Consider the following 27,444-nt stretch of genomic DNA (forward strand, 5'->3'; position numbering starts at 1 on the left):
AACCATAAATTCAAGAACCCTTTTTTGCAAGCACTCCAAATAAAGATACCACAAGAAAGACAGTGTTGCAGATTATAAATCTGTGTACATATAACAACATAAGTGCTCAAAACAGCTTTTCCAATACTTCCCATTCATATACTAACCTATGCAAAACTTGCAGGTTTTAAGAGGCTTCTGATTGTTTTCCTGTAATAGTAATGGCAATATCACTGTAAACAATCTAGACAGTTGACCTTGTTTGCACTTTGTAGAAATCCCGCTTAGGAAATTGCTGATGCTCTTATGCACAAACCATTTTCTCAGCAAACCTTAGTCAAGACTGTTTCAGGAAAGAGATGTATTAATAACTTCAAAAAGATGCAAAAATTTATTGTACTGTAGTACAGTTTCAGCACAGAACAAAAGATTCTACTGACACCATTAACGTTCTATCTGGCACAATCTAGTCAATGCGCACATAGTGCACTATCAAAATACTGAAAAGGGTACAAAAGAGTAGGAATTACCATATCAGCTAGCTAAATATATACCTTTGTAAGACTAGAATAAGTCCAATCATACAAATTTCAATTTTTTGTTGTTCTAAAGATCAAAAATCTACAAAGAATATAAAAGAGAAAATGAAAGAGAAGAAAAAAGAGGTAAACAAAAACTTTTATGAAAAACAAAAGGAAGACATACTCAACAAGCAAAGCAACACTTATGTCATCATCAGTGCCCAAGCATAAGCAGCTATACTAGGTTTCTAAAGACCCGCGGAGTCTCTTGGGCAAACCCAGTGCAATACGTCAAAAAAACAAAAGAGAATGAATACAAGAAATAAAGAAGAAATGAAGCAGGTGACTCAGCAAAAATAAGCAAGCAAGTCAAGAAACAAAATCTTTCAAACAACTAGAAACTCTCTCTCTCTCTCTCTCTCTCTCTCTCTCTCTCTCTTATTTAAAACATAAAAAGCTAAATGGCCCTTTACACTTATGTATCGTTTCTACAAAGAGGCAAAAATACATTTCTAACTTAGAAAGCACAAGCATACTCAAACAAGCTCTCTTTTGAAACTAAAAGAAAAACGGGCTATTCAGCTCCCCGCTTTTTGTTTTCAGCTTATGTTCAATCATTCCAAACATACCTAAGGCCAATACACCATAGATAAAAGACTTCATATCTAAGAATGTGCAAACTTTTTTCATTATTTTCCTTGGATTATACCTCTTGTTGTGTAATAGTAAAGTGATCAAATTACTATAATGAGTGATAAAAGACTCCTTAGTTGTACAAAGGCGAGAAAATCTATGGAATTGGGAAGAAATGACTCCATATTTTACCAAATCAGAAATGTTTGAGTCAATGTGAGGCATTTTTATAATGTGTAAACCACTATATTCAAGTTGTTCATGTTTATCGTATATATCAACCTCTAATCCTATGGTAGATTGAGAAAGTCTAAGATCTAAGAAAACACAAGAATCCCCTCTTGAAGTGCAGTTCACTTCACAAGAGTCAAAGGATAGATTCCTTTTCCAAAAAGCTCTAGCGTCTTTGTACATAAAGTCTTGAAAGTTAGGAACATCTGATACAAATAAATCATCTATAAAACGCCTAACTTGACTAAGCTTATGTAAAATGATAGGGCAGGTATTGATAGAAATAAGACGTTGCATAAACTCAAATTCATAAGTGAAAAGATAAAAGTTTGCTAAAAAGACGGCACAATTAGTGCCCATGGAGATTCCTATGACTTGTTGAAACAAAGAATCACCTATTATGATGTAAAGATTATCTAAAAGAAAATCTATCCAAGAGCAAACATCTTCCACACTTACTACCTTTGTGTATCTTTTCTTTTTAGAACCTATGTCATGATCTTTATTTTTTAGCCACAAAAAGTCAAAGCATAAGGCTGTTTTCTCAAATTTTAGCACTTTGCATCTATCTTTGTCAAATCTCAGCTTGAAAACTTCAACCACTAGCTTTTTAATTCTAAACTTCAGGTCTTCCAACTCGATCTTTGTGTAAAGCTAACTAAACCATAAAAGCTTAAATTTACGACCAACCAAACCACCCATCCAAGACAAGTGTCTCGCTCAATTAAAGGGAGGCTGGGTAACAATCGTTACTAGAATTCTGCTTTGCTATTGATGGTGTTGTCACTAATCGGATCCAGGTCATTCTTCCATAATAAAATGCTTTAGAATGACACTAATAAATTTGTATTAGCATTTCCCTTGCATACATACTAGATGAATCCAGGATCATGCCCTAACTCATCCTCTTAAAAACGAGGATAGATGCTTGGACAATCTAGCTCATAGGGCAACGCACTACTTAAGATACGGCTTATCGCATAATATCAACAAGCCAAGGCATACACAAAAATGTACTCTCACTCTCCCTCTCCCTCCCCCCTCCCCCTCTCTCCCTCTCTCTCTCTCACCCGACGCATCAACAAGGCCAACAAAGGTAAGATTTTGGACTGCAACGGATGAATCCAATTCCATGAGTATGAGGGCAACATTGAAGGGGACCACGACATAGCTAGATGACAAACTCATGCTCCTACACGCAAGAGTAGAGTAGGGAAGGGATGATCCCAATGATGGCAATAAGATAGGAACGGAAGTGGGATGCATACAGAGACGGTAAGGTGATTATAAGAAGAAAGAGGAGAAAGGAATGCAGACAACATATGACGGTGTCAAGCCTTTGGGACAACGATACATAATAGATTGAGCATGGTTGTGTGGAACAATAATGGCACCCTTAGCTTTGATCCAAGGTTTTCAAAGACTTACACTCTGACATGAGAGTTGTCTTTTACACTAAGACACACGACAGTCCAAAGAAAGGCTACTCACAGTGACAGGATATGCATGGGAGTTAGCTCACATGAAGGGGATGAGTGCTCTAGGGGTGTAGCAGTTCCCTTTAGATCGCATTTGAGGCTCCTCATATCTATGATGCAGATTGATACAACCGCGCAGTCGATTTTCATTGCAACATGCTACTTCCCCCCAGATACATTATCCTATGCACATGAAGTCACCAAAGAGGGACATAGCCCATATGAGATGATACACAATATCACAGAGTTCTCTAGACAGGGGAAGATTCTCCCCCTAAGTGACTTCAATGCACGTACATGGAGCATATAAGTAGGCCTACTAGACTTTGGCTCGAACTCCCTCAGAGTACCCAAGATGGACCCAATAGATCCTGGGATAGTGAGGCAGTCAGAAGATGCACAACATGTGACAGGGTACGGGCGACATCTATTGGAGATGGGAGCACTACACAACTTGATCATATACAACGGCCTTCGGAGATGGCCGTTACATAGAGGGCCCACTTGTTTTACACATCGTGGGGAGACAACTACAGTGGACTATTTGATGGATTCCCCGACCTTTGTGTCACACGTTCATGACTTTATAGTCCCCTCCCACCCACACTCGGTGCTAATAGTTCCTACCTGGCATTCAACATCTCCACTGCTACACCAGACACGGAGGAGTTATCGACCTCCCTTTTGAAGATGATGAAGGCCTCACCCAATGCCTCAGAGACTCTTGTAGAAGAGATTCAAGATGTTGCCGCCAATCATTCCCATGCAAGACTTTATTCACAACACGCTCCCTAGCTGGCAAGATACCTGAGAACCCATGGTTTGATGCTGCGAGATGAGATCTCACCTCATACGTGAGTAGGCTTTGGGACATTTGACAACGTACAAAACACGATGGATCTTATACCATCTTACGCGCCGTACTTTCTTCTCACATAGGCTAGATGAGGTGATTTGCTCTTTTCGAGGTGGGTTACCGAGACGTGAGATTCTAGACCTTAGGGCAATTTATGGCCTTTTGATGAATTAAATGTTAAAAGGCTAGTTCAGCGTAATTAATTCCATGGGCCAAGGCAAGTGGTTGAAGGTTAGAGAGGGGTAAAAATCACTTTGGCTAAATTGGGCTTGGAGGCCACGTTTAGCAAGCTGGCTTGAGGAACAAGCAAAAAAGGACGAAATCACACTTTTCTAGACCAAAGAAAGGCAGAGAGAGGCAGGCCACAAGCTAGGAAACTGCACGAGGGCCATTCTAACAAATAGCCTTGCTGATTTTTGACTACGAAAGCAGTCTGTGTGCTATTTGAGAGCTGCCAAGGCTGCCAAAAGTACCAAAAGGAAATCGTTTTTGTGCTAGGAGCCTCTAGAAGCAATCGTTTTTGTGCCAGAGAGCCTCTAGAGGAAATCGTTTTCCAATCAAGGACCTGCTAGAGAGTTTCATTTTTCAGCCAGGGACCTGCCAGGGAATTTCGTTTTTCAGTAAAGCACCTGTCAAGGAATTTCGTTTTTTAGTCCAGGACCTACTAAGAAATTTCGTTTTTCAATTAGGTCCTCCCAAGGGGAAAAAAAATTCACTTAGGGACCTGCCTGTTATCACTTAGCCCCGTTATGTGCCTTGTAGGTCAGGTCAACTCATAGAGTTGACTTCACTGGTCAACCATATGATTGACTTGGGAGCCATATAGGCCATCCCTTTGTATTTTCTCCTTATCCATTTGAGCAGTACTACATTTTGCTCCAGCTTGTTGTTTGCTTCCCGCACTCCACTCCCGTTCCATTGCTTCCTGCACCCAACAGTGGTATCAGAGTAGTGTTCTAGATTCATCCTGCTCCCCTTGCATGCACCTTCAGCCAACTTCCACCTTCAGTCAGCTTTCATTCGCTCTAGTCATCGTCAGCTCCCATACCTGCTCATCGTACAATTGTACGAATCAGCTTACAGGCAGTTCATCGTCCATACAAATTTGTGCTGCATCACGCCCATCGCCAAACATTTGTGCTGCATCAGCCATCACCAATCGTAAGCTTTGGGATATTGTCCATACAGCTTGCGTTCAGTATCTGTACGGCCCACGTGAGCATCCCTACAAGTGGCGTGAATCATCCGTACAACATATGTTCAGCTTGCGTCAGATTGAAGCATTTGTTCGCACAATAATCTTTGTGGTAATCGTTCGTACGGTGCTTCACTGTATAATCATACGGATTCGTACAACTCCTGCGATTGACAATACATTTCATGCAACTCATCCATACAACTTGCCATACATTCTGTACCTGCACTGTAGCCTGCATCAAACTTGCCATACATTCCGTATCATTTGCAACAAGCTTCTGCATTGGCCGTACGTTTCTCTTGATTTTGACTATACGAGTCCTCTCCTGCCGTACTATTGTGCATTTGCCTCGATTTTGGGACTTCTATGCACTTTGCAGATACATTGCAGGTTCTCGGACACTCCAACCACTCTATTTGAGTGATTACATTTGACATTTGTTGTTTTAGCAGTCATATTTGGATATTTTTGCATTTGGCAAGCATATTGTGGTTTTTTGGTAGGCCATTGCAATGACATGCAGGACACTTTGTCACATTGGCTCTATTTCAGTAAAATGTGGGGCTTTGGTCATTTGCCCCAAATTAGATAGTTTTGCCCTTCCAGAAATTGGGGGTTTTGTCGGTTTTGTTGAAATTTGGAGTGACATTAGCCAATTTTGGGCATTTGGTAGACATTGCATGCAAGAACATTGACATTGGCTTGGAATTGCAGCACATTGAGTCACATTTGCAACTTGCATCACAATTTGGGGCACCTCCCAATTTGCCCTCTTTTTGGCACATTTGTCCTCTCAGAATTTGAGCCTTTTGCCAGATTTGCTGTCCATTGCAGTGGCATTTGCTTTATTCAGCTAATTTGAGTATATTATGCATTTGCCCCTTGATTTGGGCTTGTTGTCCTGTCAAATTTGAGGCACGCAGCCTCCATATGGGAGGCTAACAGCTCAACTGATCATTGCCTACATTTGCAGACATTTGCCCCTTGTTTTGGGCTGATATTTTGGCCAGACAGCTATCTTAGGCAGGGGGGTCCTTTGAACGGAGACACATTGTTTTGCAGGTCAGAGTTTTGGGGATAGCACATGCATTTAGCTCATTGTTTGAGCAGTCATTTCACCAAGAGACTGTGGTACCATGGGCAAGGGGAGGCACTGAGAAACTTTAAGCATGCAATGAGATACATGGTTTTTGGTTGGTCACTGCCTGACATTTCCTGTCATTTTTGGACAGCCAACTCATTTTGCAGTGAAAGCCTTGAAGCTACTCTTGAGCACGCATTTTTCCTTCAGGATTTATTTTATTGCAATGGGAAGCACGATTGGATGGATATGTTCTCCGCTGAGGACAAGCTCGATGGACCCAATCATCCCATGTGGTCATACATGGTGAAACATTTGCTAGTTGCCAAAAAATTTTGGGGTATTGTCTCAGGATCGGACCTTCAACCTCCCTCTGTAGCTTCCACTCCAACTACTGCTACAGCTAGTGCAGTTGTTACAGCCACCTCTAGATCTACTCACTCTTCTACTATTACTCCAGCCCCTCCTCCCACACCCAACTAGGCCAGATGGGATGGTAGAGATGCCCAAGCACATTCTATCATTGCTTTTTCAGTCAAGAAACATCATTCCTCACATTTGGTCTTCCAAGACATCAAAGGTTGCGTGGGACATCTTGGCTAACCTTTACCGAGTTCGCAATGAGGCACGTGTTTTTTTCTTATGCAAGCAATAGGAGAATGTCAAAATGGAAGAGGGGGACAGCATGGATGCATACATCACAAAAATCAAGGATTTTCAAGACCAGCTCATCAATGTGGATGAAATTATTCCAAATGCTCAGGTAGTGTCCACGACACTCGATGGACTTCCTGAGCCCTACAAGGGGTTTGCTACTACATTGAAGTAGGTTGCCATGGGCAATCCCAACACTTATACTGTCGACCAGCTTGTTTCCCTTCTCTTGCAAGAGGAGCAAAGTCGCACAAATCGAGTTGCCTCTCAAATTGCAAATCAGACTTTTGTCGCTAATCACAAAAACCAGGGAAAGAACGGGTAAAATTACAGCAAACCAAAGCCTTCTGGAGGGTCATCTACTGCTGGACACTCATTTAATTCTGCCCCATCTGATGCAAAGAAGAAAAACAGCAAATGCCGTAATTATTGCAGGAAGCCAAGACATTAAGCCCCAAATTTCCAAAAAAAAATATAATATGCCAAAAAAAGGACAAAGTAAAATTTCTGCTCTGTCACTGTACCAGCATGCAATGTGTGCAATACACTGTCATTTGCCTCAAAAGCCCCAAACTCTGTCAAATCAGACAGCTGAAAATAAATGTCTGAAATTGAGTGGGAAAATGCCAAAAAAGTTGCCAAATTCCTCTCTCACTACAAAAGTGCAGCCCAATGCCAAAAGCCCCAATTTCTTGAGGGAAATCAAAAGGAGGGCAAAAACAGGAAAAGCCCCAAATTTTTCTCCCAAGTGTAGCAATTTTTATCAATGTACACAAAAGCCATAAAATTTGGGACAGATCTGACAGTCCCAAAGTCGCCTCAGTTGACTGTCCTGCAAATGCAAGCTCCAAACAGTAAAACTGAGTTGGAAAAGAGCTTATAGCAGAAAATGCCAACTGAAACGGAGCAAAAACTAGCAGAATTGGCACAAACGGATGTGCAACTGCCAACAGTACGAACAAAGTCAAGAGCAAAAAATCGCAGTCTTGACCTAAATCTGTACAGTTGTACAGACATCCATATGGCTGTACGGACAGGTCGTTTGGAGGCAAAATTAGGTTGCGATTATGCAGCAGGTGTTGGTGACTCTCCTGACAAATTCTCAGTAATTTCTAGTGACAACCCCTCAAAAACAGTGACAGGACTGTTTTGAGCTCCAAAAACAGGCGCAGATCTATCGTGGCTCTGTTTGACAGCTGAAGGTTCGGAGCCGAGGCTGGACAAAGGTCGAGCTCAAAAACAAGCTATAATAAGAAAAACCGAGCTGCATAACTGGGAGCTGAGCTGAGCTGAAGGTGAGCACAAGGGAAAACAAGAAGCAGCAAGAGAACTTGCTCTGATACCACTATTGGGTGCAGAGAGCAATGGGAATGCAAGAGCATCCATGAAATACGACCAATGCAACCACACCTAACGGTGGTCATACGAGAAGTGGGGATAAAGGTTTCATCGAAGTACTTGCAAATGGATAATTAAGAAAGGACAAGTGTGGCCACTATATGGCCCCAAAGTCAAATGGTTGACCAAAGTCAACTGGTTGACTAGGACTAGGACCAAATGTCCTAACTAGCCTAGAAGGCCATACCAAGGCTAAGTGTCCACAAAAACAAGGTCACAAATTTGGCATATTGTGCTTATGTACTAACTGTGATGAGAACCTAATACTAAATCAAGGAGCTTTCAAAACCTTTTTGTAGAGGGGATGTACCTTATGCCATGTCATGTAAACTAGGGAAAAAGACTATAGTCAAACAGACGAGATGATTTTCCTCTTCAAATCAATATCATATTTTGCAATGAGTACTTAAAGATAAAAGGATAAGACAGGCATACCGTATCTTGCACTCCTCTGGAGAGCGGCCAACAACGTACATGCGAGCCACTTCCTTCCAATTGATTTTGGGTAACGCAGCTTGTATATCTGCTGGTGTGAGTGATTTTTTGGCAACAGCTCTTATTTGTTCATCTAAACATGTCAATTCATCCATATTGGTGCAATCACTGCATAATCAAACAAAGGAGCTTCAAGATGGTCCATTTTTTGTCATCTACATCACAAATAGCAACTACATGTCTTGAAAAAAAGACAGCAGCTTACCTGCAAGCTTCCAGAGCAGATCGAATCCGACTTTCTTGAATCTGTTGCCTAACACCCTTCACGAGTTCCCTTCTTTCTTCTTTTGACCATTTTCTTGGTTCAAAAGTGACATAAAACTTCTTCTGTACTGCCCTCAGTTTAGCCACATCCTCATTATCTGGTGGTCCTCGTCTGTTCTGTGAGGAATCCTACAACAGTTAAGTCAATAAGACAATGCATACATATGATTCTTAACCAGCCCACACTCTTGTGACAGCATAGCCAACTCTGAAAGAGACACAGCACTGTGCACATATAGAACCAGGCTTCAAATCTCGATAAACAACCCCACCCATCAGAGAGGATCTTGAGAGCTAATTATTTCAAGGAGCAACAACTAGAACAAGACATTGGAAGCATTGATGGAATTATTGAGTGGTATAATCATTGTTTTTGCAGTCCTCTTGAAAAGTTTGAATTACATAACAACTTGAAAAGAAATGTTACTCTTTCTCAAACAGTTCGTCACCACACAATAAATCTTCACAACGTCCACAACATGCAGACTGTTCTTGACAAGATAGACAAAACTCTTGCCATGGCTTAAAGCTCTTGGAAGCAATAAGACTTCCCGTACTTCCATTCAATATAAAAGGTGCACACACACCACAAGTCCATACCCACCACCTACACACACATGCATAGATTGACACAAAATATCCCTGAGATAGACATAAGAAGGTAGAGGCACTATAAGCAACGATGAACACAACTCTTTTTATTCAGTGAAACAATATGCATGACTTCCTGCCACATACACCACTCATCCATCAAGACACACTGAAATAATCGTATTTGTTCAATAGTGACTTTGGGAGACTTATGGCCCTCTTATTTGTTTTGAAGAAACGACATCTTGAGAGACTTAGTACCTCTAAGGCAATAACACTATGTTGATGATCCCTAACATACAACCTCAATGCTAGATAGAGTCCTAGTACACTACTAAACTTAGAAAGAGGCATGACTTTTTGCCAAGAGGCAAACATGGCAATGGATTCACACAATACAATTGACTCATATTATTGGGCCTAGAAAGGCTTCATCTCGATCACTACGCGGAGACCCAGCTCCATGGATTGGCCCATTTTCTTGCCATCCCAAAACCCTATAAAAAAGGGAGCTCACTCCCATGTTAGAGTACTTACACAGCTATCCACTTGTGATAGAAATTGCAAAGCAAGTCAACTGAGCCAATTTAAAAGAATACAAAGACAAATTTGGAGATGAGGCAATGGATAGATTTAAAAAATAGAGAGAGAAAATTTGTTTTTGTTTTTATTTTTATTTTTTTTTGGGGGGGGGGAGTGAGAGAGAGAGAGAGAGAGAGTTGTGTGTTTATGACACACAGAATCACTTCTATTTCCAATGCACAATAAATCCTACTAGCTATTAAGAACAAAAATGCAAAAGTGTTACACTTGCATATAAGAGACCTCTTCAAAAGTTAAATAAAAAATAAAACATGGAACCAAGACACATTATATTACAACAATTTGTCACATCTAATTTTTGTTTGGAACAAGGTTTTATAGGAATACCAAATTGAATCCCACTCGAATTAAAGTGAGACTTGAAATAATCATCATCTTGAATGCCAAGGCAATGAGACTATTACAAAATAGCTGACAAATTCATCCTAGCATGTTGGAAACAGAAGCGAGAGAATGCAAGAGAATGAAGCAGGAATGAAATTGCAGGAACAAGAGTGAAGTACAAAGCTAGGGTAGTCATAGAGATAAAACCCTAGCGTCAAAATATGTGTAGTGACTAACTTACCCACAAACTCAACCTCTAGCTGAGGTTAGGGGGCAACCTTAATAAAGGAAAAATGTGCCCCTAGCTCCTTATTACATAAGGTTGGTCGTTTCCTTAGGAAATATGAATATTTCTAACGCACCCCTGCAATGACAATGTCACATTGTACAAGGTAAACATCAATCACCAAACAGATTCAAAGCTTTACGAAAGACTCTAGTAAATAGATCCACCACATTTTGTTGTTAAGACAAAAGAATAAGCTGATATACCATGCATGTAGCCACTCCCTTACATAGTAATAATGAATTTCAATGTGTTTCATATAAGCATAAAACATATGCTTGAGTGCAACAGCCATGGCACTCTGACTGCCAATGAGGATTGTAGGCTCCTCCAACGATGCATAAAGATCAGCTAACAAACGCCTCATCCCAATACACTCGGCTGTGGGTGTGAAGGTTGTCCTATACTCAACCTCACAGGATGAGCTAGCAACTATAGATTGTTTCTTGCTTAACCAAGAAATGCATGAGTATCCAAGAAAAAAACAGTTACCACTGGTTGACTACCGAGTATCAAAGTCACCAATCCTATTCGAATCAACGTACGCATGTAAATGGAAGTCAGCAAACCAAGAGACCCGGTGCCCTGCAAATATCTAAACACACAATTCACATCCTGCAAACGAGAAGTCTTAGAGTTGTGCATAAACCTGCTTATGGGGACACTACTACTTGATATCTGGCCGCGCATTACATAGGTAAATGAGCCATCCTACAGCTTGGCTGTAAACAATAGCATCATGAACGGACAGCTTAATCCCTAGCTCCATAGGAGCGGAAATGGGTTTGCAATTCTGAAATTTGAGCCATTCCAAGAGTTTTCCAATCTATTTGGACTGCAATAACCCAAAACCTCTGTCATCCAACACAATTTGGATGCCCAAATAATAATGAAGCTGTCAAAAGTCCATTGTAGTTCAACCTTGAAATTTGCAATTTTTTCAAGATTTGTACCAGTGAGCAGCACGTCATCGACATAAAGAACAATAACGAGCAAACTTCTTTCTTGACGTAGAGGGTGCTCTCATGTGGACTATTCTGCATTTGTTGGCTGGTTAAAAAGGTATCAATCTTGGCATACCAAGCTCTAGGAGCCTGTTGTAGGCAATACAAGGCTTTCTTCAATTTGCATACCTTGTCCTCCATGCCAACCACTACAAAACCAATGGGCTGAGTAACATAGACTTCCTCCTAAAGATCCCCATTTAAGAATGCAGTTTTTATCTCCAGCTGATGGATATGGCGTCCATGAAATGCAGCCAATGCAACCACACACCTGATAGTGGTCAAGCGAGATGTAGAGGCAAACCTGTCTATGGAACCATCGGACTTACATTTCAGCTTGTATATCCATTTAGCTTTCTTGCCGATAGGCAAATACACTAGCTCCCAAAAGTGGTTTTTCTGAATAGACACCTACTCCGCTTGCATGGCCTGATCCAATGCACATTGTCACGTGCATTCTCAAAACAATCAGACTCATCCGCCTCAAGTATCTTGCTGACCCAAGCAGATTCACAACAGTGCTTGGAAGATGTCCAGAAAGTTTTTTGTTCTCAAGAGTGCCAAGCAGCCAACGTGGAATTGCCCTGGCTTCCTGCACAGCTATACCTTCTTGAGCCACTCCTTGCTCAATATATTGCTGAGTGATCGGATCAGTCATAGGCTGCATTGAGGCATTAACCACTTTAGAATCCTGCTCCAAATTCTAATTTTCCAAAGGATATCTACTGCAGCATCAAAAGAAATGGGCAGCAGCCCATCAAAGGCATAAAATGAACCCTGATTTCTGTTCAAAACAGCAAGGGGCAGATGTGCATCTTCTGCCAAAATAACATCCCAACTAGTAAAGACCTTCCTGGTCATCAGATTATAAAGCCTGTAACCCTTGCTTTTACCACTATAGCAAATAAAAATGCACTTTTCTGCCTCATCATGAAACTTGCCTCGCAATTCTTAAGGCACATGTGCATATGCTAACAACCGAATGTAACCCACTTCAGGATTATGGTAATACCAAGCTTGATGAAGTGTCATAACCTTAAGTGCCTTTGTGGAACACCTGTTCAAATATGATAGGAGCACATGATTGCTTCCATCCAAAACTTATGTGGCAGCCCTTTTGCCTTGAGCATGCATCTCTCCATCTCCATCAGTGATCTGTTTTTTCTTTCAGCCATTCTAATGCATTATGCTCAAGAGCGTATCATACCATGCACTGATGTCTAATGCCTTTTTCAGCCAAAAAATTTGTCAATGCCTTGAATATATACTCCCACCCTCATTGTGAAAGGAGAGTTTGTAACCTGCAGCCAAATTGATTTTCTACTAAGGCAACAAAGTGCTTGAACACAGTGGATACTTCATATTTCTGCTTTAAGCAAACACCCAGGTAAATCTTGCGAAGTCATCTATAAAGGTGACAAGATACATATGACCCCCAAGAGATGGTGTCCGCATTGGACCACAAACATCACTATGTACTAGCTGCAATTTTCTTGGAGTCCGGACTGCAGCATCCTTGGGAAAATAAAATTTATGCATTTTTTCAAAATAACAGCCTTCACATAGAGGCTTATGAGGCACCTCTATATGAGGTAAGGCATCAAGACTAAAAGAACCTCATACAATGATGGAGCCTCTAAGCAAGAGTCACACCCAAGACAAATATAGCTTAATCATAAAAACACGAGTACATAAAATGTCTGATAATGGAATATTGTGGTGTGGCATCATTGTGATGATCCTCTAGAGGTTGGCAGAGGGATGCGGTCGCATAAAACTTGTGGTAGAGCTAGTAAGAATCGGCATGTGTGGTCCGTTGTGGTCTCCTAGCTGTGGCCTTGTGTCCAACTATTGCATTGTCACCCCCGCCAGCCGTGCCTCTGGTTTGGTGAGCATGGAGGAAAGGTCCCCAAGCCTAATTTGTGCATCAACCCACTAGTAAGATTGTCATATCTCGCTCTGATCCTTGGCTCCGCCATCTCCCTAGGGCATACATCTATATGAGTCCAAGAACGTGCCCAAGCTCATTCTCTAATCATTCTCTAAAAACACAACATAGTGCAATTTCAATCTCATGATAGTCACTCATAAGGCTGAAAACCATAAACTCCATCACGCAGGGACTAGCTACAATGACATCTACTGACGTCATCAGCGCCCAACAGTGGGTGTGGACCATAGTATAGACATATGCTCTCACACATACAAATCCACACCCCCACACATACTTGAGCATCCATTTATACAAAGTCTTCATACTGAGTTTCTGTTGGCACTCTGGATGTGAAGGGGTAGGTAGTGCATGAGGGAATGCCACGTGGCCCCCTCATTAAAGCTCTAACCCTTGCAAACCAATGGAAAATTGATTTTCCTCTCACTTAAAATCCTAACCCCTTCTAACCAATGAAACATTGGTTTCCTTGGGCCTAACTTTAAGACCCCTCTAAACCTTGCCTTGCCCCTAGCAAGTAGATCTAGTGTGTGCACCTAGGGACTTCTGGGAAGTGTCACTTCCCTTGGGCTAGCCCCCTAAGCCAAAGTTGAGAGTGCTCTCAACGGAAGCAAGAACGGAAGAGGGAGAGAGAGAAACTGAGAGCCACACAAGTTTTGGTGGGTGCACAATCCCCTAATCTTCTTTTTCATTCATTTATATATGTGTTTAAGTATTGTACATAACCGGGGTAAAGGCGCAGTGACCTTTAACCCCCACAACCTCCCACTTAAAGGACAATGTGCCTTTAAGGGAGAACAACCAGTGAGCATACTATCCAATGCCCATCAATACACAACAATACTCAAACCACTGACTAGGTAGACTCTTCGTCAGCATATCTGCAGGGTTATCATCTGTATGAACCTTGACAAGCTCTATGCGCTTCTCCTTAAGTACCTCCCTGATGAAATGGTACCTGACCTCAATGTGTTTGGTCTTTGCATAAAAGACCGGATTCCGTGCTAGCTAAATAGCACTCATGGAATCACTATGCAATGTCGGTACACCTGTATGAATCCCCAAATCTCCCACTAGCCGATCAAGCCATATAGCCTCCTTGCAACCCTCTGTGGCTGCAACATACTCAGCCTATGTGGTAGACAAAGCAACGCACTTCTGTGCGCGAGACATCCACGACACTGCACCACCTGCAAAGGTGAACACATAACCAGAAGTGGATCTCCTACTATCCACATGCCCTGCATAGTCTGAATCTGTGTACCCAAGTACACGCATATCTCCTCTACCAAAGCAAATGCACATCTCCTTGGTACCCTTCATGTACCTCATGATGCACTTAACTGCCTCCCAATGCCTCTTTCTTAGATTAGCCATATACCGGCTAACAACTCCCACTATCTCCTCTACCAAAGCAGATGCACATCTCCTTGGTACCCTTCATGTACCTCATGATGCACTTAACTGCCTCCCAATGCCTCTTTCTTAGATTAGCCATATACCGGCTAACAACTCCCACTGCAAATGCAATGTCTGGTCTAGTAGCTATCATAGCATACATAAGACTCCCAACCGCTGATGCATAAGGAACCTTGGCCATCATGGCCCTTTCCTCATCTGATTTGGGACTATATGTATGACTAAGTTTCACATATGAAGGCAATGGAGTACTCACTGCCTTCCCCCCCTCCATATTGAAATAATGCAATACTTTTGTAACATACTCTTTTTGTGAAAGCCAAAGGAGTTTCCTACTCCGATCACGCGTGATGCGCATACCAAGAATATGACCTGCGCAAGACCCAAATCCATCATATCAAAGGCCTCATGCAACTTGGCCTTTAATGCATCTAGCTCATAAGTATTCTTGCTAGCCAATAGCATATCATCCACATATAGTGCCAAGATTATCATGCTATTATCCTTAGCCCTTTTAGTGTAGAGGCAGTGATCGATTTCACTCCTTCTAAAACCCTGGGACCGAATAAAAGCATCAAACTTCTGATAGCATTCTCTAGGCGCTTGCTTAAGACCATAGAGACTCTTCTTTAGCTTGCAAACTAAATGTTCTTTGCCCTTTTTTTCAAAGCCTTCTAGCTGCACCGTCTAAATTTCCTCATGCAAATCTCCATGCAAGAAAGTTGTCTTGACATCCATCTACATAAGCTCCATATCCTCTGCTGCCACTAGTCCAAGCATGCATCTAAGTGTGGTCATCTTCACAACCGAAGAGAATATCTCATCAAAGTCCACACCCTTCTCTTGCTTGAACCCTTTAGCGACCAAACGGGCCTTATACCTAGGCACATCATCACATGTGACCATCTTGTAGACCCATTTACATGGCAATGCTTTCTTTCCATGTGGCAAAGAAACCAAGTCCCAAGTCTTATTTTTCATAAGTGAACTCATCTCTGATTGCATAGCATACTCCCACTTGCATTGATCCTCACGCATCATAGCCTCTCTGTAGCAAGAAGGCTCCCCGCAATCAGTAAGCATCACATAGTCTACCCTTGGAACAAACCTATTAGACGGTCTAGACACTCTAGATGATCTTCTCAAGGGCATTTCAGCTTGCTGTCCCACCTGCATATCAGCCACATTTGGCTCATCATTTCCACCAATAGATGATCCATCATCTACCCTTGACTGTATACCTGTGGGAGTACTTGGTGGTACCATTTCTTGCACATTTGGTGCATGGACAGCTTGCTTTCTATCAACATATGCAAGTGGATTCACATCCTCGAAAGTGATTCTCCTCATTTCAACATCCCTATGGGTAACTTATGCATCTTCTTCTCATTGAAGACTACATCATGGCTGTGTATGATCTTCTTTGCTTCTGGATCCCACAGACGATAGCCCATCTCTCCACTTTCACCATAACCTAGAAAGATGTATTTCCTAGAATCAATAGAAAGCAAGAACTGCATCTGTAAGCTCCTGCGAGCTTCCCCCTCCCCCTCCGTACCTCTACCTCCCCCTCCCTCGCCATCCCCGCTCACCTCCGTCTCACCCCCCTCGCTCCTCCGCTCACCCTCGCCACGCTCACCCCCCCTCCCCGCTCCGTCCACGCTCACCCCCCCTCCACGCTCACCCCCCCCTCCCCGCTCCGTCCACGCTCACCCCCTCCACGCTCACCCCCCTCCACGCTCACCCCGCCTCACCCTCCCCGCCTCGCTCCGCCCCCCCTCGCCACGCACACCCCCCCCGCTTCGTCTCTCCCCTTGCCCCTCCGCTCCATCCCTCCCCGCTTCCGCTCCACTCACACCCTCTCGCCTCCCGCTCCGCCCACCCACCCCTCGCCCCCCGCCCTCGCCCCCTTTCGCCTCACCGCCCCCCCTCCGCTGTCCGCCCGTCGTTGCTTTTTTTTTTTTGCCTCCCCCGTCCCTTCGCTCCTTTCTTTTTTTTCACCCTTCCCCCCGCCCCCCGTCCGCCTCTCGCCCCACTCCGCCTCTCCCCCGCCCCCCCTTCCGTCCCCGCCTCTTCTCCACCGCCCCCGATCCACCGCCCCCGATCCCCGCCCCCACTCCTCCGCCCCGCGCCATCTCCGCTTCCTGCCCCCCCATCCCGCTTCCTCCGCCCCCCGCCCTCCATCCTTCCCGCCACACCCAGGCTCCACCCTCCCGCATCTACCCCCCTCCCTTTTTGGGTGGCAACCTTTTCCTCATCGGAAGCCTCGCAGTTTGTCTTGGCGGTATGGCGGCCCCTTGCCCGGAACCGGAGGCCCAGACGGACCCTCCCTCTCCAGATGCCTACCGCGTCATCCTGACAGAGCAACAATCATCTCGGGTTCAGGAGGTTGCCAATGACTTTGCCCTTACCTCTGTTTATGGCAGAGTCATTGGACATTCCCCCTCCAGATCACAGCCATCAGGGACTGGCTCCAGTCCACTCTCATGCTAGAGGACGGCCATATTGAGGAGGTGGCCCTTATGGGAAGGGGCATCTTCTGGCTCAAACTCTCCAATGCGAAAGCGGCGAGCAACCTGATTGCTGGCTCCCCTACGACTGTGGATGGAAAGATTGTCATGATAGTCACGTGGTACCGTGGATTTAGCGTGGCGGATTTTGATGCTCGGTTCCGTATACCTCGTCATCCAGTGACGCTAGTTTTTCCAGGTCTTGCTGCTGAGCTACGGCCGATTGTCAGGGACCTAGGCTCCCACTTTGGCTGGGTTATGCACGATACTTTCGCCGATGCGGTGACTACGGCAAGAGCCCCCGAGTCCGTGTGGCTGTGGCGGATCCTGCGACTCTCCCGACAGTGATCGAGATCGTGACAGATGCCGGCAGCATCACCCAGAGCATGGTAGTCACCGGACAGCCAAGGTAGTGTTTGAGGTGTCACGGCTTCGGGCACCTGGCGGCTGTTTGTCCACGCTTCGCCAGCTCTTCTCGACCCCCCCGCCCCCCCCTCTCCGCCCCCTCCCCCCCCCTCCGGGCAGCCACGCCAGGAGGAGCAGAGGCAGCCGGAGTCCGGACCAGAGTTAGCTGGCGGCTGGACTGAGGTTAGAAGGAAAAGGGGAAAGAACAAGAAGATTTCTGATAAAGGCAAAGAGGCTGAGGTTACCCAACCTGTAGTTGCACCTCAGAGACCTGACAGGCAGCCGCCCCAGGGACCTGGGAGAGCATCTTCTTCGACGGTAGCCCGCCCTCCACAGACTCAGGTCCCCCTCTCCTCCTCTCCCCAGCCTCTTCCCATTCAGCCCCAGGCCATCCCCCATCTGCACCCTACTTCTCCCGACCCGCAGCTTCAGCCCCCCCCTCGTCCTCCTCAGTCTTCTCCCCCTCCTTCTCAGCCCCAGTTCCAGATGCATCCCCATCCCTCCCCCCCCGCCTCTTTCAGCTCTCCCGCAGATCTAGTTGCACCGACGATTCCTCAGCCGAGGGCAGCCCCCGATCCCCTTCCTCCTCCTCCTCCACTAGTCGCCCCTGAGGAGTCTGTGTTGCCTATTCCCCAGCCTCCTCCCCCTCCCCCTCCACTGGCAGGACACCCTGAGTCTACACCTTCACCGGAGCAGGCTTCTCTGTCCGCTAGCCCCTCAGTAGCAGACTCCGACGGGCCTCAGCTTCAGGAGAGAGAGCTCCCCCGCGACTTTTACAGATCTGGCCCCTGGGACTACTTGGATGTGGCCAACCTCGGGACTTTCCCTGCTTGCCTCGACATCAGTATCTTCCTGCTCCGCAAAGGGGCGGATGGGAAGATAGCCGCCTTGGCCCCCACGGATAGCCCTAGCTTTGCTTTCACGTTCCTTAGCGACGGCACCGAGACCTGGACAGACGACTCGGTATGGGAGGCTCTCAGGGAGCAGACACATGCTCAGGTTTGCTCCTGGATAGGCCCGTCCGGTGGGCAGCTTCTCGAGACTCAGTGGTCCGAGGGTGACGTGCGCCTGCGGTGGCGTTGCGCCGCCGAACGCTTCAGACTGATTGTGATCCTCAAGCCCCCCTGTCTTGGCCCCTCCCCCAAGATGTCAGAGCCTGGACCCCTCAGAAACTCCGCGCTTTCTACGGTATGACCACCTCAGAGATCTCGAGCTGGCTCGAGAAAGCTTTCGTTCATGGTACCAAAGGCCTCTCGCCTTTGCTGAAGGTGTTGAAGGACGGGCAGGATGACCCCGCCTCCCCCTCCAAACCTTCCCATAAGTGTCAGCGTCTCCACTCTGAGATGTCAGCTTCTTCTTCGACTTCGACCGCGAGCAGACAGCTGTTCGCAGCCTCCCAGCCCTCACCATGAGCCTACACCTCGTTTCTTGGAATGTGAACGAGTTTTACTCTTCTGGAACCCGTGGTCCTAGGAAGCTCATTTTGAGACAGGAACTTCAGCCAGCAGTGATAGGTCGTTTGGATGTACTTCTGCTCCAGGAGCACAAGCTTTCTGCGGCTCACTCCCGCAGATGCGGGAAGATTCTCCCTGGACGTTCTCACACTTATTGGGAGCCCTCGATCGGCGCACTGGGGAGGAGTGGTGGTATTTGTACCTCCGTGGGCGAGCAGCTAGCCCAGGGAGTTTTCGGTCATGGCACGCTGATTCCAGGCCGTGCCCTTTGGGTAGGCCTGGAACTGGAGGGATCCAGAGTTGGAGTCCTAAACATTTATGCTCCCACAGTTCTCCGTTGTAGAGCCACCTTCTGGAGGACACTTACAGGGATTCTCCCAGACATGGATTCCTAGATTGTTGGAGGTGACTTCAACAATCTGAAGACCTTGGAGGACCAGCAGGGCAGAGGACCGGAGTTTACAGGTATGTCTCAGGCAGAGCAGTCAGCTTGGGACTCTTTTATCTTTGCGACAGGAGGAAGGGACAGTTGGCGAGACCGTCCTTCCGACGCTGGCACGAAAGCTTGGACTTTTCGTGGGGCTTCCGCAGGGAAGGTGCCAGACTCCTGGAGAGGCTGGATAGATTTTATGTTAGTGATTAGGCCATCGGCAGAGGCGGTCAGGCGGGTATAGTTCCAAGGACGACACTGTCCGACCATGTGCCTGTGTTCTTATCATTAGATTCGGCAGCTCAGTCCCTTCCCCCCCGCTCATGCCGGATTCCTGACTCCATTTTCTCGAGGGAGGATGTGCGCAGCAGTATTTGCAGTCTTTGGGACAGAGACTGGGGCGAGTGCGTGGATCTGGTTGGCTCGGTGGCGCAGGCTTTGCAGGAGTCCAGCCAGATCTGCCAGCTCGCAACCCTACAGGTTCGATAGGATTGGTGGCGCAGAGAGAGCTCTTCGGAGGGACCTCGCCTCCATTCAGCGACTCCAGCAGGCTTCCCCGGGCTCGGAGGAGCTTCGGATCCAGGCCCTTCGAGCCAGAGCCCTTCTGGAGGAGACACTCCAGCGTCGCTCAGAGTTTTCCTATCACGCCTCTCTCTCCTTCTGGGCCCGGAAGGGTGACCGGATGTGCAGGGAGTTCTTCAGGACGCATGGCCAGAGAGCTACAGGTGATCAGCTTCGGAGTCTCAGGACAGCGGATGGTCACATCGTTACGGATCCGGGGGAGGTCTTGGGGTTGGCCACTGACTTACCCTCTTCCAGCAGGAGCTGCTTGCCCCTCGTACTCGACGTGACCGTGAGGAGGTGTGGAGGCACATTCCATCCCTGGTCCAGCCTAGCATGCAGGCGACGTTGTTGGCACCGTTCACCATGGACGAGATGTTGGAGGCCTTGATGGCCATCGACGGACAGAAATGCCCAGGTGAGGATGGGCTATCCCGGGCATTCTTCACCTCCTTTTGAGACCAGATCCATCAGCCCCTCCTTGCAGCTCTGCAGAGGATTTTCAGCAACGGTCAGATGCAAGAGAGCCTTTCCTCGGGACTGATTTGCCTCATCCCGAAGGGAGGAGATAGACAGGAGATCCGTCAGTGGCGCCCGATCACTCTCCTTACCACTGCCTCCAAAATCCTCGCCAAGATGATCAGCGCCAGAGTTCGGCCTCTACTCCCAGACCTCATCCATGACACTCAGACAGGCTTTGTCCAGGATCGCAGTATCCTGGATAACGTCTTCACCTTCTCAGAGGCGGCGGAGTGGGCTCAGCACAGCGGATCACACCTTGCCATTCTACTTCTCGACTTTGAGAAGGCCTACGATCGAGTGGACTGGTCCTTTTTGGAGGGGACTCTGGAGCGGCTAGGTTTCCCAGCGGGTTGGATTCAGGGTATCTCAGCTTTGTACAGCTTCTAGCAGAGTCATCATTGGAGGCAGGATGGGTGAGCGCTTTAGCTTGGAGAGATCAGTGCGTCAGGGCTGCCCCCTTGCTCCTTACCTGTTTCTCTTCTTCGCCGAGGCTATGACTTACTACCTTCGGGCGAGGTCTACAGGGATCAGGGGTGTTCGCCTTCCACTCCGGGAGGACACGGAGCTTTTGGACTCGGAGTACGCAGATGATACAACCCTGTATGTCCAGGACGATGAGAGGATGCTAGAGAGGGTGCGGATGGCCCTGGAGGTCTTCTGCTCGGCCGCTGGTGCGAAAATCAATTGGAACAAATCGGTTGGTTTTCTCACAGACCCCGGGGCGTGTTCTCAATGGGGGAGGTTTTTGGGTTTCAGATGGATTCCACGGGGACAGACCGCTAGATACCTTGGTTTTCAGGTTGGCCTAGACATCACGCCAGCTCAGCAGTTTCTCCCGGTGCTAGACTCCATCCGATGGAAGCTGGCTTTCTGGAGCACTGCTAAGCTTTCCCTTGCAGGTCGTGCCCTGGTAGTTAACCAGGTCCTCCTAGCCACGGCTTGGTATGTGGCTTCCTGCTGGTGTTTCTCGAGATCCAGCGTGGCACAGCTCCGGAGACTGGTTCGGAACTTCCTTTGGTCCGGAGAGGATGGTCTCAGAGATACCAGAGCCAGGGTTGCTTGGCAGACAGTCATTCTTCCGCAGGCTGAGGATGGCCTGGGGGTCATCGATCCAGAGCTTCAGAGTCAGGCCTTGTTAGGCAAGCTTGTCATCCGCGGTTTGACCCCGGGGGGACAGACGTGGAAGATGCTATTTCAGCAGGGAGCCGATTCTTGTGTCCCGCGTCGAGGTGGAGAGTGGCTACCGTCCCTCAGGTGGATCTTCACTTCCGCCCCGCTCACTCAGCCCCGTTCCCCACTCGTTCGTAGCCTCCTCATGGTTTGGAGGCGGCTCCGCCTCAGTCTCATTCAGTCCCCTCCTAGCTATCAGGAGGAGATCGATCGCCAGCCGCTTATTTGGAACGGTCAGGTCAGAGATGCCGAGGGCCTTCAGTTGGGGGAGAGATCACATATCAGGTGGGATGGCTGGATGAGGGAGCCAGCCCGGTCCCTTCGAGTTTGGAGGGATACGTACAGACATCTGGAGACCGCTGATCTTGCAGACGCAGCTGGAGGTACACGTGGAGCCCAGGCGAGACGCACGGAGATCGACGGCGCGATCCCAGCTGATTGGTTGGTTCCACCTGAGCCTCAGGCCCTCATGCCTGGTGACGCCCGCTGGCTGGGACAGTTCACCCCCCGTGGCATCCCACTGGTGATCGCAGGACGTATGGATGACTCCTCTATCTCCTCGCGGTTGTTGGGGATGGACGACTCAGGAGAGAGGATGCGCTCATCGACCCCCTACTCCCACGGCAGAGGGTTCGGGTCGTAGGCCTTTTGGGGAAGGTCTGGCGTACCGATCCTAGCATCGAGCAGGACCAGATGCAGCTTTGGCGTCTCTGGCTCTAGGAGGGGCGAGCCTTGGCAGAGCTTGATTGGGACCCAGGAGAGTGGTGGTGGCCAGAGATTGTGACAGGACAGGGGCCGACTTCCTTCTTCGCCTACAGCACGACTCTGGGCAGGCGAGTTCTTGGGAGGATGCAGAGCCGCCCCCCCACCCAGCGGCCCAGCTGGTATGCACAGGGTATTTCCAGGTTCTTTTTGTAGGCATTCTGGAAGGCCTTATGGGAGAGCTGGCGGCCGTGGAAGATCTCATACTTTTTGTGGCTTCTTGCCCACAAAGGTCTTCCAGTGGGGAGCTGGTTGCCGCAGATAGGCCAGGACGGATGCTGCCAGATTTGCCATGAGGATGAGGAGTCACCAAAACACTGCCTGTGGAGCTGCACTCGCGCCCAGGAAGTGTGGAGGTGGACTTTCGGGATTCTTACTCGCGCAGCACCAGAGCTAGGATTGATCACTTGGGGCGCGTTCTGTTGGTGCAGCACCGCACCTGATCTTCATCACTTATTCGAGGCATGCCAGCAGGACCCCACTTTCCTTATCACACAGGGGAATATGGGGGCCGCTCGAGGGTATCCCTCAGCACCTAGCAGAGGCTGATACAGGAGTTCGGGAGAGACAGCCAGTCTGGGAGATTATTAGCAACATTGCAGGGTGGCACATCTGGACCTCGCGCTGCGCGCAGATCCTCGGTGGCACCTCTTTATCGACTGCCCAGATCATGACGAAGATTTGGAGCGAGATTATTCATACCCTCAGAGGCCAGTGGGACCAGATTCAGGGAGATTCCCGGGCCGGTCAGGAGAAGCGGAGACGCTTCTTCCGGGCTTGGGACACACAGGGCCTCTTCTTTGAGCAGACTTCGCAGGGCCTTCGGTGGCACTACTCACCACCCCGATGGCTGTTCATTCACACTCGTCTTATCCCTCCGTGAGAGTATGATTTATTCTGTTACCTTTTAGGGCTGTCCGATTTGTGAACGCAGCCCGTCAGCTACAAGCTGACCTTTTGTATCTTGTTCTCGAAGTAATATAATTAGCACTGTTTTTTCGGCAAAAAAAAAGATGTATTTCCTAGACCTAGGATCTAGCTTCTTTCGAAGCTCTTTTAGCACATGTGCATATGCCTCACACCTAAATATATGCAAATGAGAGTAAGAGGGCTTCTTGCCACTCCATGCCTCCTCACGAATACCACCATCCAAACTCTTACTAGGTGATCTATTGATCACAAGCACTGCAGTCTTCATTGCCTCAGCCCAAAAACCACCAGAAAGACTTGCATTGAAAAGCATGCATTGCAACCTTTCTTGAATGGTACGTTCATCTTTTTTGCAACTGGATTTTGCTCTGGAGTACGAGGGGATGTGAGCTCCCTCTTAATCCCACGTGTATCACAGAAATGTTGAAAGTCATGAGAGAGATACTCTCCACCACTGTCAGTCCGTAGGCATGTAAGCATTCCGCCTGACTGATTCTCAACCAAGGCCAGTCATTTCTCAAATACCTCAAACACATCACTCTTTCGAGCTATAGCATAAGCCCACACTTTCCTAGTTGCATCATCAATGAATGTCACATAGTATTCAGTCCCGCCTAATGACCGTGTAGGCATGAGACCACATACGTTTGAATGCACCAAATCAAGCTTTTCAAACTCTTTCTTTCTCCTTCTTTTATGGACTGATTTAGTCTGCTTCCCATAGAGACAGTGCTCACAAAATTCAAAATCAGAGAAACTCAAATGCGGTACATAACCCAAACGGGATAAGAGTTTCATTCCATTTTGGCTCATGTGCACCAACCTGCAATGCCACAAAGAAGTGCTTGGCTTCTCGGTTATTGCAACAACATGATCAAATACCCCTCATACATGTAAGGGATAAAGTCCCACACTTGACACCCCTGGCCAAAAGCATAGAGCCCTTCTGAATTTTCCAACTCTGAAAGCCAAAAGTGGTGTGAAAACCAGCATCATCTAGCTGACCCACTCAATTAAGACTCTTGGTCAACTTAGGCACATGTCTCACATGTTTCAAAATAAATGCAGACCCATTTGCAAAAGAAAACTTTATGTCACCTACTCTCACTATGTCACATGCATAGTCATTTTCAAGATGCACACAACCTATCTTTCCAATGTCATAAGTGGAGAACCATTCCCTATGGAGAGTAACATGGAATGAAGCACTAGAATCCAAATTCCAATCCTAAGAATATGCATCATATGAAGTGGTAAGCAACTCTGCAGATAAAGTAGACATGAAGAGAACGTCATTGTCACTATCATGTGTGACTGCATTGATCTCCTCGATCTTCACTTTTCCTTTGTCCTCCCTTGGACTCTCTTCCTTCTTATTTGCACCCCGATTTGCATTCTTTTTCTTATCCTTTTGCTCTCTTTTCAGCTTGTAGCAATCCATTTTCATATGGCCCTTCTTACCACAGTGGTAACACTCAATGTTTCGTGCCCTGGATTTGCTACGAGACTTCCCTCTTTCTTGGGACTTCCCCCTAAACTTTGATCTGCCCTTTGCACATTTAAGGCTGCATCTTGCTTGTTGCCATCCATAGACTTCCGTCTAATCTCTTCGGCCAACAAGCTACCCACATCATCAAATTTCAGTACTCCACTAAGTGCAGAGTTACGAAAGGTATCCCATGAGGATGGCAATAAACATAAGAGAAATATTACCTTAGTCTCCACATCAAAATTCATCTTCTGAGCTTGAAGCTGGCTGAAAATAATATTAAATTCATTCAAGTGAGAAGCAATGGAGACCCCTTCCTTCATCTGCAGCTCAAACAATCTCTTCATGAGGTAAACTTTATTAGAGACGGTTTCCTTCTCATAAGTGGCACACAGTTTCTTCCACAAATCTTCCGTAGTCTGCTCATTTACTACTGTGAAATAAACTGACTCTGCAAGATGAAGTCTGATAGTAGACTTTGCTAATGCATCCAACTCATTCCAATCATCCTCAGACATATTTGCAAGCTTAGCTTCAATCCCTGCCAAGGGTTTAATTTGCTTCTTTTGAATAAGCACATCCCTTATTTGTTCTTTCCACAAAGAAAAGTTTGTCCCATCAAACTTTTAATGCTGAAAAACTCCTTTTCAAACATGGAAGAGGATGCCATGATGCAAATGAAACAAAATCCCAAATGCTAGTACCGGCAAGAGAGAATCACACCAAATACCAGGTGCACCCAAATGTGTATGCCACGATAGAGTGAAATATCACCAAAACTCATGTCTCAAAGCATCTGACTCATGTGTATATACTATGCATCCATATGAGCAAATCTGGCCCAAAAGAAAATACCAACTGCAATGGCAATCCAAAATGCCAATAAGTGCCAAATGACTCAAGCATAAACACCATCCACTAGCATATGCATTAATAATATCTCATCCAAGAGAGCATAGCACTATCATTGCATCACCTGCAATGTGTCAAAGCTGTCCCTCAGCATAAAATAGCATCCATGTGCCAAGCGTTCATAAAAATAGCATCCCACAAGATAATCTGGACCTATCAGCGCATCCAACAAGGATCGCAATGCATCCAAATGGCCTATAAATCATCCACTGCAACCCAAAGCACACCACGAATGAGTGCACATGGCTCAAATTGCAACCAGAGTGATCTGCATCAGGTATGCTCAAGAAATCATGGTTCCACGGTAATGACCGCTACTGAAAATAGAACCTGAGATGCCTCAAAACATGGGCGCCATTGCATAATCGGACTCAGCAAAAAAATTTACAAATATCTCTCTTTTATCGGAACTCCAAAATCCCAACCGATGAGTGAGAAATGAGAGTCAACACTTATCCACTACCATATGGCATAAATCTAAGGTTTCAAAACCTTAGAATGAAAAATGCATAACAAACAGACGAAATCGAATACACAGAGATCTAACACTCTGAAAATCCTCCACCGAATCGCGTAAGAACTGACAGATAGAAATTTTTGGACGTCCGGAACGCAATGGGACAGACAGTTTTGAAAACCGTGGTCTCAATCACTGGGTCCAACACACGGACTGAAAAACGTTTTTGAAAACAGAGCTGTTTGTAAACTCCACCGGAGTGCGAATGATGAGCAACATAGAAGTTTTAGGACCTCCTGAGTCCACCGGAACTGACAGATCTACAAATGGTTGCTCTAAACTTGAGTTCCAACACCCGGACAGAAAAACGCAAAAATTGACACAGTGAGTCAAAAATCCAATGAAATGATTCCAGATTCAAGAATCAAGGTGTGTCCAAGCTCCTGAAGTGAAGTGGATACCAAAAGCAAGCAATAGTTGCCTCTACAAGCCAATACGGAGTCTCTGTCATCGAACGGAACAGAGAAAAGCTCAAAAAACGACTTTTTCTTTGAAAACACTTAACAAACTCTCAAAACCACTTCGCAAAACCAAAGTGACTTTTCCAAAAGTTCCTCCAAGGTCTCTACATACTCGGATGTAAGTAAAGTCATCCACAAAGCTTCCCACAGAGCTTCTCCTTCCTCCCACAGAGCTGCTGAGCTTCAAGCATTCACGCACGCTCAGCTAGATCACCCGGGCTCTGATACCAATTGAGAGTGCTCTCAACGAAAGCAAGAACGGAAGAGGAAGAGAGAGAAACAGAGAGCCACACAAGTTTTGGTGGGTGCAGAACCCCCTAATCTTCTTTTTCATTCATTCATATATGTGTTTGAG

The 27,444-nt window shown here is 46.4% G+C and overlaps 1 protein-coding gene across 2 annotated transcripts in view; it reads right to left on the reverse strand.

The window, feature by feature from the left end:
* LOC147888276 (uncharacterized) overlaps positions 1–27,444 on the reverse strand; it is a 59,627-nt gene that overhangs the window by 14,727 nt on the left and 17,456 nt on the right. The window contains exons 3-4 of one of the 2 annotated variants that reach the window (XM_087393733.1): positions 8,730–8,905; positions 8,465–8,632 (exon numbers count right to left, since the gene is read on the reverse strand). In XM_087393733.1, the coding sequence (XP_087249859.1) occupies positions 8,465–8,632; positions 8,730–8,905 (344 nt within the window). Of the gene's footprint in view, positions 1–8,464; positions 8,633–8,729; positions 8,918–27,444 lie in introns of both variants that reach the window. The other variant, XM_087393732.1, reaches the window with a different exon arrangement.

The sequence above is a fragment of the Dipteris shenzhenensis genome, chromosome 22 (genome assembly GCF_047967505.1).
Source record: "Dipteris shenzhenensis isolate YYH24624 ecotype China chromosome 22, Dip_SZ_1.0, whole genome shotgun sequence".
Taxonomy (NCBI): domain Eukaryota; kingdom Viridiplantae; phylum Streptophyta; class Polypodiopsida; order Gleicheniales; family Dipteridaceae; genus Dipteris; species Dipteris shenzhenensis.